At 38.4% G+C, this 18,593-nt stretch overlaps 1 protein-coding gene across 2 annotated transcripts; it reads right to left on the bottom strand.

Moving 5' to 3' along the window:
* Positions 1-1,770: 1,770 nt before the first annotated feature.
* LOC117343124 (homeobox protein cut-like 1) lies at positions 1,771-17,919 on the bottom strand. 2 transcript variants are annotated; one of them, XR_004535962.1, is made up of 5 exons: positions 17,324-17,919; positions 14,178-14,297; positions 12,969-13,227; positions 9,902-12,030; positions 1,771-9,853 (listed from the first exon to the last, which is right to left on the bottom strand). XR_004535962.1 is itself a non-coding variant. In XM_033905436.1 (4 exons), exons 1-4 carry the CDS (start codon positions 17,411-17,413, stop codon positions 11,282-11,284), a joined length of 1,218 nt encoding a protein of 405 aa, XP_033761327.1. In that variant the 5' UTR covers positions 17,414-17,919; the 3' UTR covers positions 1,771-11,281. The 2 variants fall into 2 exon arrangements, 1 of the variants encoding a protein (XP_033761327.1); XM_033905436.1 differs by having other exon boundaries at positions 1,771-12,030.
* Positions 17,920-18,593: the final 674 nt, after the last annotated feature.

Raw genomic sequence — 18,593 nt, forward strand, 5'->3', positions numbered from 1 at the left:
AGACCATACAGTGGTAGTGGTAAACTCCAGACCATACAATGGTAGTGGTAAACCTGTAAACTCCAGACCATACAGTGGTAGTGGTAAACTCCAGACCGTACAGTGGTAGTGGTAAACCTGTAAACTCCAGACCATATTATGGTAGTGGTAAACCTGTAAACTCCATACCATACAGTGGTAGTGGTAAACCTGTAAACTCCAGACCATACAGTGGTAGTGGTAAACTCCAGACCATACAATGGTAGTGGTAAACTCCTGACCATACAGTGGTAGTGGTAAACCTGTAAACTCCAGACCATATTATGGTAGTGGTAAACCTGTAAACTCCATACCATACAGTGGTAGTGGTAAACCTGTAAACTCCAGACCATACAGTGGTAGTGGTAAACTCCAGACCATAAAATGGTAGTGGTAAACCTGTAAACTCCAGACCATACAATGTTAGTGGTAAACCTGTAAACTCCAGACCATACAGTGGTAGTGGTAAACCTGTAAACTCCAGACCATACAATGGTAGTGGTAAACTCCAGACCATACAATGATAGTGGTAAACCTGTAAACTCCAGACCATACAGTGGTCTTGGTAAACCTGTAAGCTTTAGGGACTAAGGGGCTCAGCCAAAAAGGGTCACATTGGCTGAAATTTCAAAATCTTTACAAGACCTAGATGTGGTTGAATCAAATACTCTTCATGAGTAGAAGAGTCTAAAGGTGCTTTGTCCAAATTGTAAATTTCATGGTTTCACATTTTCCCCTTAATTTAGAGTGGCTGAAATTTACACACAAAACATCAAAGGAAAATCACATTTTTGAGTATAATTTGTTTCATTTCCAATGAAAATGATTCAAATTAATTAGAATTATAGAATTATGGGGAAGGGTTAAACATTACTGATTTTTATACAGTACATGTTTATAAATAAATTGTAAATACAAAGAAGATAGTTACATGTTTAAGACCATTCAGCTCAGGCCCATGGGCCTCTTGTTGATTGATTTACTTGAAATTTGGTCAAGATGTTAGTTCACAAAATTAGATACCAATGTCAAATTAAACATCCAAGGTCAAGGTCATCATGGAGCAATATTGGTCGAAACAAGGAGTAGGCTGACTAGAGTCAAGATCTTTTGGTCCAAGGTCAAGGTCAAATGTTGTTTTAATGATCAATATTTTGTTATGACATCAATAGGTAAAAAGTCAATGTCAAATATTTGTATCTTTAAACATTTCATTTTGACATTACAAACATGAAAAAATGGTTTGAAATAATCAATGAGTTAACCCACTTAAGATCAAGGTCACTGACTCAAAGGTCAAAGACATTTGGGTACAAAGGTCAAGGACAAAGTGGATCACTATGACCCTATCCTTTAAAGGGGGAGGTATTTGAGTGTAAAATAAAACAAATCACAGCTACCAAATCAGTATCATACCGATATTTAGAATTGTGTTGCATCATAGCACATGTATCACATATATTTCTCTTCCTTGTCATTGATTTTTAAGTTAAATGTCAACCTCAGTGGAGGCTGAGAAGTGGGCCAGGCTGTTCTGTCATGATTGTGTCCTTGGACAAGACACTTTACCTTGATTGCTCTGGATGGTATGTGATGGGTCTCCCATATGTTGTTCACTGAGGTAGTCACCAACTACTACAAGGAGGTTCTGGCTGCCCAAGGGAGATAAACCCAGCAAACAAACAAACATACAAAATAATATCAAGTCTTTACTTGGAATCAAGATTGTTATAAACCACAAGAACACAGAAATTTAAAAAAACAAAATGTTTTATTTTCTACAACACCTTGTACACACATCCACACTTTAGTCATCACCAACAGAAGGTATCACACCACTGTTTGTAACATTGGATAAGGATCCATGTCAGTTTTTTAATCAACAAAAATACACACTTATATAATTAATTATAACGAAATAAATGTTGACCCGATATTAGAAGAAACAGTTATTTGAAAATGTTCTTGTAATGTAAATGAAAATTTAATTTAATAGATTGTTTTTAGACTGATAGCAGCCATGGCATATCATCAGACTAATATCACCCTAAGGTGACAGTACCCAGTCGGATCATCAGACTAATATCACCCTAAGGTGACAGTACCCAGTCGGATCATCAGACTAATATCACCCTAAGGTGACGGTACCCAGTCGGATCATCAGACTAATATCACCCTAAGGTGACAGTACCCAGTCGGATCATCAGACTAATATCACCCTAAGGTGACGGTACCCAGTCGGATCATCAGACTAATATCATCCCAAGGTGACGGTACCCAGACTGATCATCAGACTGATATCACCCTAAGGTGACGGTACCCAGTCGGATCATCAGACTAATATCACCCTAAGGTGACGGTACCCAGTCGGATCATCAGACTAATATCACCCTAAGGTGACAGTACTCAGTTGGATCATCAGACAAATATCACCCTAAGGTAGCAGTACCCAGTCGGATCATCAGACTAATATCACCCTAAGGTAGCAGTACCCAGTCGGATCATCAGACTAATATCACCCTAAGGTGACGGTACCCAGTCGGATCATCAGACTAATATCACCCTAAGGTAGCAGTACCCAGTCGGATCATCAGACTAATATCACCCTAAGGTAGCAGTACCCAGTCAGATCATCAGACTAATATCACCCTAAGGTGACAGTGCCCAGTCGGATCATCAGACTAATATCACCCTAAGGTGACGGTACCCAGTCGGATCATCAGACTAATATCACCCTAAGGTGACGGTACCCAGTCGGATCATCGGACTAATATCACCCTAAGGTGACAGTACCCAGTCGGATCATCAGACTAATATCACCCTAAGGTAGCGGTACCCAGTCGGATCATCAGACTAATATCACCCTAAGGTAGCGGTACCCAGTCGGATCATCAGACTAATATCACCCTAAGGTGACGGTAGCCAGTCGGATCATCAGACTAATATCACCCTAAGGCGACGGTACCCAGTCGGATCATCAGACTAATATCACCCTGAGGCGACGGTACCCAGTCGGATCATCAGACTAATATCACCCTAAGGCGACGGTACCCAGTCGGATCATCAGACTAATATCACCCTAAGGCGACGGTACCCAGTCGGATCATCAGACTAATATCACCCTAAGGTGACAGTACCCAGTCGGATCATCAGACTAATATCACCCTAAGGTGACGGTACCCAGTCGGATCATCAGACTAATATCACCCTAAGGTGACGGTACCCAGTCGGATCATCAGACTAATATCACCCTAAGGTAGCAGTACCCAGTAGGATCATCAGACTAATATCACCTTAAGGTGATGGTACCCAGTCGGATCATCAGACTAATATCACCCTAAGGTGACGGTACCCAGTCGGATCATCAGACTAATATCACCCTGAGGCGACGGTACCCAGTCGGATCATCAGACTAATATCACCCTAAGGCAACGGTACCCAGTCGGATCATCAGACTAATATCACCCTAAGGCGACGGTACCCAGTCGGATCATCAGACTAATATCACCCTAAGGTGGCGGTACCCAGTCGGATCATCAGACTAATATCACCCTAAGGTGACGGTACCCAGTCGGATCATCAGACTAATATCACCCTAAGGTGACGGTACCCAGTCGGATCATCAGACTAATATCACCCTAAGGTGACGGTACCCAGTCGGATCATCAGACTAATATCACCCTAAGGTAGCAGTACCCAGTCGGATCATCAGACTAATATCACCCTAAGGTGACAGTACCCAGTCGGATCATCAGACTAATATCACCCTAAGGTGACGGTACCCAGTCGGATCATCAGACTAATATCACCCTAAGGTGACGGTACCCAGTCGGATCATCAGACTGATATCACCCTAAGGTAGCGGTACCCAGTCGGATCATCAGACTAATATCACCCTAAGGTGACAGTAGCCAGTCGGATCATCAGACTAATATCACCCTAAGGCGACGGTACCCAGTCGGATCATCAGACTAATATCACCCTGAGGCAATGGTACCCAGTCGGATCATCAGACTAATATCACCCTAAGGCGACGGTACCCAGTCGGATCATCAGACTAATATCACCCTAAGGCGACGGTACCCAGTCGGATCATCAGACTAATATCACCCTAAGGTGACAGTACCCAGTCGGATCATCAGACTAATATCACCCTAAGGTGACGGTACCCAGTCGGATCATCAGACTAATATCACCCTAAGGTGACGGTACCCAGTCGGATCATCAGACTAATATCACCCTAAGGTAGCAGTACCCAGTCGGATCATCAGACTAATATCACCTTAAGGTGATGGTACCCAGTCGGATCATCAGACTAATATCACCCTAAGGTGACGGTACCCAGTTGGATCATCAGACTAATATCACCCTGAGGCGACGGTACCCAGTCGGATCATCAGACTAATATCACCCTAAGGCAACGGTACCCAGTCGGATCATCAGACTAATATCACCCTAAGGCGACGGTACCCAGTCGGATCATCAGACTAATATCACCCTAAGGTGGCGGTACCCAGTCGGATCATCAGACTAATATCACCCTAAGGTGACGGTACCCAGTCGGATCATCAGACTAATATCACCCTAAGGTGACGGTACCCAGTCGGATCATCAGACTAATATCACCCTAAGGTGACGGTACCCAGTCGGATCATCAGACTAATATCACCCTAAGGTAGCAGTACCCAGTCGGATCATCAGACTAATATCACCCTAAGGTGACGGTACCCAGTCGGATCATCAGACTAATATCACCCTAAGGTGACGGTACCCAGTCGGATCATCAGACTAATATCACCCTAAGGTGACGGTACCCAGTCGGATCATCAGACTAATATCACCCTAAGGTGACGGTACCCAGTCGGATCATCAGACTAATATCACCCTAAGGTGACGGTACCCAGTCGGATCATCAGACTAATATCACCCTAAGGTGACGGTACCCAGTCGGATCATCAGACTAATATCACCCTAAGGTGACGGTACCCAGTCGGATCATCAGACTAATATCACCCTAAGGTGACAGTACCCAGTCGGATCATCAGACTAATATCACCCTAAGGTAGCAGTACCCAGTCGGATCATCAGACTAATATCACCCTAAGGTGACAGTACCCAGTCGGATCATCAGACTAATATCACCCTAAGGTGACGGTACCCAGTCGGATCATCAGACTAATATCGCCCCAAGGTGGCGGTACCAAGTCGGATCATCAGACTAATATCACCCCAAGGTGGCGGTACCCAGTCAGATCATCAGACTAATATCACCCTAAGGTGACGGTACCCAGTCGGATCATCAGACTAATATCACCCTAAGGTGACAGTACCCAGTCGGATCATCAGACTAATATCACCCTAAGGTAGCAGTACCCAGTCGGATCATCAGACTAATATCACCCTAAGGTGACGGTACCCAGTCGTATCATCAGACTAATATCACCCTAAGGTGACGGTACCCAGTCGGATCATCAGACTAATATCACCCTAAGGTGACGGTACCCAGTCGGATCATCAGACTAATATCGCCCCAAGGTGACGGTACCAAGTCGGATCATCAGACTAATATCACCCTAAGGTGGCGGTACCCAGTCGGATCATCAGACTAATATCACCCTAAGGTGACGGTACCCAGTCGGATCATCAGACTAATATCACCCTAAGGTAGCAGTACCCAGTCGGATCATCAGACTAATATCACCCTAAGGCGACGGTACCCAGTCGGATCATCAGACTAATATCACCCTAAGGTAGCAGTACCCAGTCGGATCATCAGACTAATATCACCCTAAGGTAGCAGTACCCAGTCGGATCATCAGACTAATATCACCCTAAGGTGACGGTACCCAGTCGGATCATCAGACTAATATCACCCTAAGGTAGCAGTACCCAGTCGGATCATCAGACTAATATCACCCTAAGGTGGCGGTACCCAGTCGGATCATCAGACTAATATCACCCTAAGGTGACGGTACCCAGTCGGATCATCAGACTAATATCACCCTAAGGTGACGGTACCCAGTCGGATCATCAGACTAATATCACCCTAAGGTGACGGTACCCAGTCGGATCATCAGACTAATATCACCCTAAGGTGACGGTACCCAGTCGGATCATCAGACTAATATCACCCTAAGGTGACAGTACCCAGTCGGATCATCAGACTAATATCACCCTAAGGTAGCAGTACCCAGTCGGATCATCAGACTAATATCACCCTAAGGTGACGGTACCCAGTCGGATCATCAGACTAATATCACCCTAAGGTAGCAGTACCCAGTCGGATCACCAAACAAGCATTTTGTTAATCTGTTAAAAATGATTATATCAGAAGAATACCGAAGGGTGTTTCAAAAAGCAAATTGTCACCGAAGCTCACATGAACTATTTTTATAATGCTCCGACGTCATCAATTAGTGATTCTGGTTTTTCTCGTTTGTCAGTACCCAAAACGGATCACAAACTGAATTTTTCAATATTGTGCACTTTTTTTTTGTAAGTGTGCCATTATTTAAGAATTATCTTTGGAATTCATATTTAGAAAAGAATTTGTTTAGTCAAGATTTTTTCTTTCAGGTGAAAACATAATCATATGCCTCGCACACACCACTTTTTAACAACGTAACAACATTCAACAATTTGTTAAATCTGTTCATCTACAGACAAAAACATTATATCGTTAAGCATGCCGAGACTACATATTTTTTATTCATGCATGTAAACACAAGAGTTTATTTAAAATTGCTTTTTGTGAAAAGTGATCCGATTTGGGTACGGATCTAATTTGGGTACTGTCACCTTAGGTGAAGAGATGTTATGTGTGGTTCAATTCCCAACCGGGGCAGTTAGCTCTCCGGAGATCACAGAATGTCCTCTATCTACATGTCTGTGTCAGAACACTTATCTAAATGCTCCCGATAGTAATTGTTGGGCTTCCTACTTGATTTTCAGCATGGTATCCACCAGCTACTACAATGAGAACACACCTTAAATTACCCTGGCTGTTCAGAGGTCCACAAACAAATTAATTTTAACCAAAAGAACTTTATATAGAAAGCACAATACTGCTTACACAGCTGCTATACAAACAGGACCCTGTGATTCATGTAAGCCTTTATAAATGATTCAGCAAAAGTTGTTCATCATAACCAATGCCAATATCAAAGTTGCAGTTGCTGTACAGCTTGCATTGAAGAACATTTATGGCTTATTATTACATCTAGAAAGTAAATCTCGTTTTCCAGGGATGAGACAGAAAATAACATGACTAAATGAAGATTTGCTGATGAGGTTTCAATGTACACAGAAAGTGTCCATACTTGTGAGGTTTCATTGACTGTACAACAAAAGAGCCCAGACTACTGTACACAGAAAGTGTCCAGACTTATGAGGTTTCATTGACTGTACAACAAAAGAGCCCAGACTACTGTACACAGAAAGTGTCCAGACTTATGAGGTTTCACTGTACACCGAAAGTATTCAGACTAATGAATTTCACTGTACACAGAAAGTGTCCAGACTTATGAGGTTTCACTGTATACAGAAAGTGTCCAGACTTATGAGGTTTCACTGTACACAGAAAGTGTCCAGACTTATGAGGTTTCAATGTACACCGAAAGTATTCAGACTAATGAATTTCACTGTACACAGAAAGTATTCAGACTAATGAATTTCACTGTACACAGAAATTGTCCAGATTTATGAGGTTTTGACAGTAACAAAGACTGAATGCATTGATAAAAGGATGGATTTTTTTGGAAAAGAGAAAATCCAAACCCACATGCAATGCATTCAAATTAGGTGTAGGGATGTAGCATTTATGACTTTTGATATAATTTATCTTATTCCAAATACAAATCTGAAGAAATGAGTATTCTGTTAAGCATTCATGTTTACTTGTTACTTATGGTTTCTGGCATGTACACACACAGACAAAACATAACTAGTCCACTACTTATGAGTATTAATGACAATTACTATTACAGTGTAACTAGGAATTGTGACACATTTTCATAATTATTGAAATTTAAATACACATGTCAGAGAGTCAAATTGATTAACAGGAAAATCTATTTAAGACAGCTGATAGAAATTTAAATATCCTTAGATCAGTGTTTTTATAAGTAGTGAGAATATTCAGTTTTTATAAGCACTGACATGAAATCTGAACATGTTGTAAATGCTTGGCCTTATGTAACACCCTGATACAGTGGTTTTAGTGCTGGACATAGGATCAGTGTCTCTTACAGAGGTGGGTATGGATATTCATTAACCTGAAGGTTGTAATATTAACTGTCACCAAGGTGAGGATAATACATGTATACTAATAGGAATAGACATCCATATTCACCAATGCTAAAAAGTATTCAATAATATATATGACCCAATGAAATCTAGAACCAACAGACTATTTATAATTATTGCACAATATTTTCAGAAAAAAAAACAAAATGCCATTCCAATTGCTCATGTTGCCATGGTGCTGCAGTGTCATTTCCAGCAAATTCCAATGTCTGATGTTGACTGCATGTGAAGACAATGTCACAAAATATTGATTCCACGGAGGACTTTCGTTCAACCACTTACGATGGAGCTACAAAATCAATAAGAAGACCCTATTACCCCCGGTATATGAGTTTATATCTTATACCAGATCTCTGAAAGGAATCAAATTTTTCATTTCATGGAGTCTGTGGCGATGTGAAATGAATTTATAAGATTCAGAGTTGAAATTCATGTGAGAAACTCATGTAAGATTCTATTTATCATATATACTTAGCTATTTTTGCAAGCATTCGTAAAAAAAGTATTTTATCAGACAAATGTGTAATTTAAAATAGCAATATTTTCTTCCCATTTCCTTTTTGATGACGTCATGATACGTTGCAATGCAAGACAGCATCACGAAGCAATGACATCACAAATGAAGCAATGAAAACCGGCCAATCACAGGTTGGCTAGAAATTATTTGTGTACACATAACAGAATCTATGTAATGGTGTCATGACACTGATTTTAGGGTAGTTATCAAGCGATAAAAGAATTTAAATAATGCATACATGTATCTATGACAGCAAAACCTTTGATAAATGAACAAGGATCCATGTCACATCCGAACTAAAAACAGCCACACTAACACAAAATATAAACTAATTTAACATACCTGGAATGTTGTAATGTTGAAACGTCAACTTCAATATGATTGTAACAAATATAAATAATAAATAAATAAAACAATAGCCAGTTATATACACGTATTAATGTTACATTCTGCATTCAGAAGTGAAATTACAAGTTATGAATATGATAAAATCATAAAAATGTACCTGATGATATAACATGTTAAAAAAGACTGATAGTGTTAGAAAAGTTAATAAATTTTAACTTCACAAGTCATAAATAGATACTGCTACATGTATACTTATTTATCCCACAAAAAGCCCAGGGTCCCAGCATGTAAACTTGTATGACTAAAAGTATTGGTGATGGGCTTATAACCGAACTGGCTTATTGCCAGATATAGGCTTATTGTCAAACATGGGTTTATTGTCACACATGGGCCTTCTGCCAGACATGGGCTTATTGCCGGATAAGCACAGAGCAATATTTATATATAAATATAAAGTTACAGTTTTCCGGTCAAACTGAGAAAATTTTGACTTTGTCATGTAATACATTAAAACTAGCACTTTTAAACAATTCAACAACAGTAACTAACAACATTTTTTCAAAATTATCTAAATATTTCATCTGAGATTTAAATGAACTAAAGTATGTACTTAGCATTGTCACAAATGAGTGATCTCAAAAAAATGTAAGCCTTTCAATTTCGTACCTGATCATAACTTCAATTTCGTACCTGATCATAACTTCAATTTCGTACCTGATCATAACTTCAATTTTGCATTACTTATAGTCATTATGCTATGCTGGTCAAATTGACTTTGTGTTTCTGACGAAATCTTATCTGTCCAACAGATCGAAATCTCCAGCAAAAATTATTACTCCAATAGACAAATAGGTATAAACCAAGATGGCTGCCAGTCATTTACCTAATTTGGAAGAAATGTCCAATGATGATTTGGACGAAGTTACCATGTTTTTTTTTGGTTTAAAAGTTATGGTCTAGACAAGAAATTTTGTAAAATTTGCACTTATTTGACCTTTGACACTGAAGTTATAAGGTCACAGTGACCTAACGACAGAGCACTGCACATCAGCTTTAAGTGATGCAAGTATCTAAGTTTCATAAACATATCTTCCAACGGTTCAAAAGTTATGGCCCTGACAAGTAAATATTAGACAAAGGACCACTACCAATATAATATGTCTCTTTTCATTTGAAGGGAGACATAAAATAAAACACATGTATAAGATATAACAATTAATTTGACTTATGATGATAGAGCACACAATGGTTGTGGTCACTGTAGAACTTAAATAGACATCATATCAAGAAATTAATATCTAGCTTCATTTCCTCAACTAACCACAAAAATATTTAAATCTATAAAATAGATTGTAAACATAAAATTGTGAAAAAAAGAACCCACAAGTATTTCATGTATACAAAATGTTGTATGCCAAACAATCCCATATTCACAGGATTGAGGCAATAATTACAAGTATTAATTCACAATATAACCAATATTACAAAATAAATATTTGTCATTACTCTCAAATTCAGCACAGAAATAATTTCCTTTCATGAAAAATCCTCATTCACGATTTTGATAACAGTGAAACACACTTAATTTGAGCATATCTGGAACAAACCTGGGTTTCTAATATACCAAATTTGTCCACGGTAGTCAACAAGAAACCTCGACTGACTCAAAGTAGCGGTTGGGCTGGTTATTACAAGATAGTGAAACAGTAATTTTTAACAATGATATGACGTTCATATGTGAATTTGGCATACACTGGCCATGGGTGTTCAATTAAATGATATCATTATAGGACAATCAACAGGAAATTATGTAAAATACAAAATAGTGACAATTTATCAGAAAAAAAGTAGTTTCAGAACATCTAGACATTGAATTCTTATTACATGTATTGGACAAAGAGGATCTCAGAATAATTTTCTTTTTACAGAAGACGGACAATTTCAGACTTTGATGGTTCTTGGTAATACAGAATTTTCCTCAAACAAAAATGCCCAAACCGTAATTGTTTCATCACATCATCATCAGGAGAAAGATGGATATTTGACTAGGTTCAACTTGTAGCCTTCACCGTAATCTATCAAGTCAAACACATGTTATGTGTTGGTATTATTGTTTGTACAGAAGTTCAGAGGCTGTTCTTCCTTGATTCTATCCTTAGCTTCATCACTTATTTCACACTTCTGCCGAAATTCTACCTTGATAGACTTTTGTTTTATATCGGACTGTGAAGATGCTTCCATCATTGTACTGTCAGGCAAATGATTCTGCTCTCGTGAAGAATAACATTGACCGTTTAAATGACCTTGACTGTTTAAATGACCTTGACCTTGTAGATGAGCTGGTAAAAGTCGGTTTACATACAGCTTACTGTTGGCATGGGCTGCCATGGGTAATGACTGACCGCGGAAAGAGTCAGAGAGGTCTGAAGAGGAAAGACTAGAAGAATTTTGACCTTGTAAACTCGGAGGTAGATGCGACATATTTTGTAATAGATGAGTCGAGAGGCTAAACGGCGACATGTGACTAGGTGGAAAGTTTGCAGCTTGTAAACTAGCATCAGTTCTGCTTGTAGATGAGGTAACTGTGTCCATAGCACCAGGAGCCTTTCTGGAGAAATTTGATTGGCTAAGCATTTTCTTTGCTGGGAACCCTCTTGCACGTTGATTCTGAAACCAGATGGTGATTCTATCAACAGGGGCACCAAGTTTCTCAGCAAGTAGTGCTCTGGTTGACAAGTTTGGATTTGGGTCTTCCTCAAAGAACCGACACAGAACCATCAACTGGAATACAGTGAACTTTTCCCGGCGACCAAACCCATCCTTGGGACCCGTCTTCTTGTATTCTGTAGGAAAGAAACAAGATATTTATTAGATATTATGATGTTGATGTTATCAATTATATATATAAGCTATAGCATATATATTGTATTATACATGTATAGTCTTCACAGATAGAATCCATCACTAGTTTGCTAATCTTGGCCTAAAGTACATGTACATCTAGTGAATCTTATATAAACTACTAGCCATCTCGGAGTTAGAAGCATACAGTTTTAAATTAGTAAACAAATTAATAGTTTTAAAGCCACTTTTCATAAAATGAAAATTCTGACAAAATTACAAAAATATGTTGAATGAAAGAATATATACCCTAATGGTGATATACATGTAATGTAAAAATCATTAATGCAGTTTTCATTAATTGCAATTAAAATTGGAAATCTACCCACTGACTACGGGGAATCTCTAATGCAATGCTCCACTCTCTATAAGTAAATGAGCCGCGGAAAATATGTCAAGCATGCGCAAACTGGTTTGTTTTCAAGAATGAAAGAATGGCAATCAAAAAAAAAAAAAAAAAAAAAAAAAGAAGCCAGATGTACTGTTGCGGCCACGAAGACAAAGGAATGGGCAAAATTACAGTATTATCTACGACGTACACAGTCAATGTGAGTCCGGAAATATATATCAAAGATGGGCTAATGTGGAAATCCACAACGATCTGAGAGTGACAGAAACTATTCAGCATTAGATAAACAGTCCTAATCTTTTCTGTTTATCATACGGGAGTGTGCAGGGTTGATTCACATTCTACATTTCGTATTTTGAATCGTTTATTAAATACTTTACTGATGAATTATTGACATAACTGAGAAGTTTTGATGGAAATAATATAACAGGTCAATATGAGATCAAACTTGTTTTGTTTTAAAATAAATACAGTTTCAAATTTATAGCTTAGTAAAATCGTTCTTCTACTCCTAGAGTATGATGACCTTACCCTTGGTTTTCTGTAGAAGAGACATTGTGTGTTTTTGTTCATCTGTACTGTCCAGCCATCGTCGCATGCGTACATAGGGAACCCGGCCACGCGGACTCAGCTCGTGCCATTGTTTGTTACGACCTTTGTCCAACAGGAAGCTTAGATTCCCCTGACTGGTTTTCTCCATGATATTCTTAGCTGCGAACCGCTGTGAGATACCAAATTTCTCCAAAACATCTTTGAATTCTTTAACTGTACTTGGTATATCAACTTCACTCTGAAACACATATTAATTATGTTAATGCTTACAGAAATATTTCAAAAGTATGGATTTTAAAGATATATACGATTGTATAAGTGAATTGGTTCAAACATTTGAAGTTACCGGTATGTACATCAGCTTGTCTTGCTAATGTTAAGGTATATATACATACCAGTGATGAAAAATACCCTGCCAACTATTGGGTTTGATTTAGCAACTTCTAGCTTTCTTACTAATCACACAGCATCCTACCACAGAGCAGGAGGAGGATTCCCAAACCATGATACCATACCATAACTATACTTGGTTTGGTTTGATTTATTTTGTTTAACATCCTATTAACAGCCAGGGTCATTTAAGGACGAGTCTGGTTTTGGAGGTGGAGGAAACCCGGAGTACCCGGAGAAAACCACCGACCTACGGCCAGTACCAGGCAACTGTCCCACTTGAGTTTCGAACTCACAACCCAGAGGTGGAGGGCTAGTGATAAAGTGTTGAGACACCTTAACCACTCGACCACTGCCACCCCCTCATAATAATACTGTTTTAGAATACTCCGTAGAAGACAACCACAAGTCAGGCTTCTTTTGTTTCAAAGAAGCCTTATATAGCCTACACCCTTGGAGAGATCAACAATACGCTGTCTGTATAACATACTGGAGCTTGAACAAGCATTGCAATGTAAACCTGCTATATATCTTTAAGCATACATCCTTTACACTAGGCTTAATGGAACTTCCCACTAGACTGACTTATATATATACTCTCCACTTTTTTATGATGTTAACACTAAAGGTTTATAATTATAACTCCCAGTCACAGGGAGGATAATACCTTTGATACCTACACAAGTTCATATCCTAAATATTACAAAAGAAGATGTGGTAGGAAGTAAAAACTTGGACACCAGTCTCCTGACAATATTGACCCCAAAAGGTGTAATATAAAGGCCGGGTAAATCTCACCCCTGATGAAGTGTTGAACTGGTCCTGAAGTTGCTGGTAGATATTGTGGAACTGGCTGAGCGGTTCTCCGCCTCCATTTTCTGTTTCGTCCAATCCGCTGTCCGGAGGTAGGGGATCCTCCTGAAGGTCAATATAATGTTAACATTTATGTAATTCTCTCTATTATAAAAGTAATGCACTGTATTGTAAGGAAATATTAAATACTGGTTTTAATGTTTGGTTTTTTATTTAACGTCCTATTAACAGCCAGAGCATTTAAGGACGTGCCAGGTTTTGGAGGTGGAGGAAAGCTGGAGTACCCGGAGAAAAACCACCGGCCTATGGTCAGTACCTGGCAACTGCCCCACGTAGGTTTCGAACTCGAAACCCAGAGGTGGAGGGCTAGTGGTAATTAAGTGTCGGGACACCTTAACAACTCGGCCACCGCGGCCCCTCCTGGTTTTAATGTAAGAATATTACCATATTCATCCTGAAATAAGCCTCCCCCTTCACCTAGTGTAAAAGTTATGTACCATATTTATTTATTCTGAAATAAGCCCCCCTCACTGCCTCCTAGTGTAAAAGTTAATACCATATGTATTCTCAAATAAGCCTCCCACCTCTCCTAGAGTAAAAGTTAAGTACTTACTCTCAAGTAAGCCCCCATCCCCCTCCACTAGTGTAAAAGTTTAGTATTGAAATTCTAATTTTGGGAGGGCTAATATTTGTGAACGACTTAAGATTTAAGTTAAAATCGTCTTTTTTTTAAATCAATGATACTGCATGAAAGGGGACTTATTTGTAGGCAGGGCTTATTTGAAATAAAGCATTAAAACAGCATATGTACAATACATGTACATTTCGCTATATTATGAAATACACAATTAGCCAACATTTTATTAAAAAGAACTGTAGAGCATGCCGGGATTCCTGACGGTTGTGTTGTTCAAGTTTTTCAAGACTAAGAAAAGCACATTGATAGATCTTCTTTGGACAAACTGATAAATTATAATATTCACTTGATCTCCAATTTCCTCCAGACTAAATTGGATACTCACAGGTTAAAAAGCCAACTAAAAGATTCGAAAAGATGAATCATGGTACATAGAGATCTAGATCAACACCTTTCAAAGAACAGTTTTTAATCCTAAGCAGATCATTATCAATGAACAAGTTAAATTAAACCATGCAACCAACAGCAAGAAATCAAGAATTTCTGAAGCGTATAGATTGAGCATATCGTCATGTTACTGTGTCTGTAACTGGAAGCTGAATAGCAGTTAAAACCCAGAAATATTGATCGGACTTTGGACAGCAATGTATGAATAACTCTGTGCGATAATTATATAATATTACCACACAAACACAGTTATTTTGTTACACGTACAAATGCATATCTACTAACGGCCCTCCTGGCTATCTGGATTAAATATCTTTAGATTATTTTGGTAAATTAAAATGCATTTTACTTGCAAAACTTCAGAGGTGTATATAATTATAATTTTATAATTCAAGTTACTTCCTTATTATACACATATTACACAATAATTCTATGTAATTTCATGAAACAGAGAAAACATTCTAATATGCAGATTCTAAAGAAATATGCATATCGCCAGCAATGATGTACATGAACATATGCATGAACCCAATTAAAAGAGCTAAATGAAGCAGATTAGCAGCCTTAATCAACTATAGCTACACAATATCTACATACAGGTGTGTCAATTAAAAGGTGTCATATATATACTTAATCAGTACTCCATTTTACCACAAATAAGCCCCCTCCACAAATCTGCAAGGACGGAAGATGCTCACAATTAAGCCCCCCCCCCCCCCCCATGTCCTTATTCAAGTTGTTGTGCAAGTTTTTATGGACTGTGGGCCAGAAACTATAGTTTTATTTAGCTAGGTGAATTAATTATACTCTTGCCCATTCACATATTTAATAAAATTAATTTTGTCTACATGTACTTGCTTTCTCGAGTAACACTGAGTTTCATTCCATACAGTGCTATATAGCGCTGACATGAGTATACAATTGTCTATCTTGGCATTACCAATGATTAATACTGATGGTATCACGGGGATTTGACACAATATGCCAACCCCATATTGTTTGTATACATATATATATATAGCTATGTATCATGTCTACAGATTGTGGGGTTAGGAATTTGTGCCAAATCCCTGAGGTTAACTTCTACAATATGTGATGACCTCATCAAGACTCGAGTCACATGGGTCAGCTGTCACTCAGAGTGATATTGTCTTTATAAATTATACCTCTCCGGTCTAACACCTCAGCTTCAACATCTGTGTATGAAACCTTACAGATAATCTGACAATATTCAGAAACATTTTTGTAAAGAATGATTATAATCGATGTTTAGTGATACTTTTTATGTCTTTCCTGAATAAATATTTACTATATTATCAAAGTTCCCTTTGGTGCCATGTTTCATGAAATATCTATTATGTAAGACAATGTGCTAGAGGGGACTACATGTAGGATTATCATAAAGGTAATATAATCTTCCATATTCATTGTAATTGAGAAAAGATGATAAATTGATGATCAACTGCTTTCATAAGAACATGCATGCAGCTACTGCTTGTAGATAAAACAGAAAATGTATTCGACGTGAAAGAAATTATAATCGTAACTCAAAATTGGTAAACAATGGGAAGTAAAGTTTACATGGGCCAGTAAGCGTGAAAAGTATATTGGGCTGTGTATGTAAACAAAGCGATTCAAATTTGTGTCCAAGACCATTTCAAATATGTATACATATAGAATATCTACATCTAAATATGTTAACGGTGTTATGATGAACTGAATTTCATAACAATCAGGGCCTATATTCACACATTTGACACATTGTTATATTTATTACTATTTCATTAATTTATTCGTTAATTAGCTACATTAATTACAGTTTACCGTGACATATATAGCTCACTTTGGAATACCTATGTCTAAGTATACCGATAAAGAAACTGGATGTTTCAAATGCTTATGGTCGAGACTTCTAGTTACCAGCTGATCAGTCTGGTACAAGGTAATAATATTTGAGGCTCCATACGGGGAGTGTTTACTTGTGATCATTAGTTTAAATTCCAGTTTGTCCAATATAATTCCACAACAATTGTCGTTAAATATTTACCTCCATAGTTTCTCCCTTCATCTGAGAAACTTGCTGGACCCATGCTGCAGTTCTCTCTAGGGCCTCAAGGTTTATCGGTGTATTTTCCATTCTCGCTTCCGTGGTTTGGTTTTAGATACCCCGTCGGAGGCCCCTCTTTGTACCTACTGACACGGAATATTCACTCCACTTTGATGTTGCCGCACTGCCCGTATAGGTATATTCTGTTACATACACAGGAAATTTATAGTCCCGGTGTATCATACGTACGCCTTACAACGGGAAATATTAAAACATTGTGATTAAACTTGAATATTCCGTTGTAACGACAGCCAAACGTGAGGTTGGTTTTCCCATGGACGAATCTCTTCGGTCGCATAACAAATAAACACAGCACGATTTGTTTTCTCTCGTTCGCCCACAAGGTGGGGCCGTGTTTCGGTGTCGAACGTCCCTGTTCGGTGATCCAGCCCCGAGGGAATGGCGTTCGTCAGCCAATCAAATCCCGTCAATCGATCACACTCAATCACAATCAATCACCAATCAACTGGGCTCGCGAGAGCGCGCCCCACTCACATATAGCGCCATGGCGTGTCGCGACAGGCTTGCATAGTGTGTTGGGCACAGCGGGTTTGATTGATCGAGAAAGGTTTTAAACCGTGGAACGTGTGACTCGAATAGCTGATGAACACTTTATAATATTTTGCCTAGAAGTGATATTTAGACAAGAAAAACGTCCAGATTTTGATGTTTTTCTCGTAGTACTGATGTACTCGGTATCTGAATTACATTTGTATATATATACCAAACGTGTATTTATAGAAATTATGTATTCTCTACCGTAAATTACCTTTATATGATTAACATATAGATATGATACTATTTTTGTGAATTGGAAAGAAAAGGACTTTAACAAAATATCTGAAAGTTATCAAATGAATTTTGTATTATGTAAATTAGTTAGAAACTGAACGGATGATAATATGGTAGTGTACATATCGTAAATTACTGTACTTGATTTGTATCCGAGTTTTCTGACTCCCGACCTAGATAATATAAATAAAAGCCAGATAATTTGAATAGCAATATATCTCATCTTCAATTCAGTATATATATATCACATACTATGTCTGTTATCCATTGAATTCGCCCGTGTAATATTTTTACATATGTCAGAAGTGTAATATATATCCTAGAGCGTTTTTATTGGCTGCGCCAGTCAAAATCGACTGTGATGTCATAATATAGACATGACGTGACGTCATAAATTGTGAATGGCGCAAAAACTTGA

Source organism: Pecten maximus, chromosome 15, assembly GCF_902652985.1.
Source record: "Pecten maximus chromosome 15, xPecMax1.1, whole genome shotgun sequence".
Classification (NCBI taxonomy): domain Eukaryota; kingdom Metazoa; phylum Mollusca; class Bivalvia; order Pectinida; family Pectinidae; genus Pecten; species Pecten maximus.

Bases quoted from the DNA above. Each gene is read 5' to 3' on its own strand.
- LOC117343124 (XM_033905436.1), bottom strand. From the start codon at position 17,413: ATGGAAAATACACCGATAAACCTTGAGGCCCTAGAGAGAACTGCAGCA. The intron at 13,228-14,177 runs GTGAGATTTACC...TATGTGTTTCAG, and splicing joins AGTTCAACACTTCATCAGGG to AGTGAAGTTGATATACCAAG. The intron at 12,031-12,968 runs GTAAGGTCATCA...TCTTTCCTACAG, and splicing joins TCTTCTACAGAAAACCAAGG to AATACAAGAAGACGGGTCCC.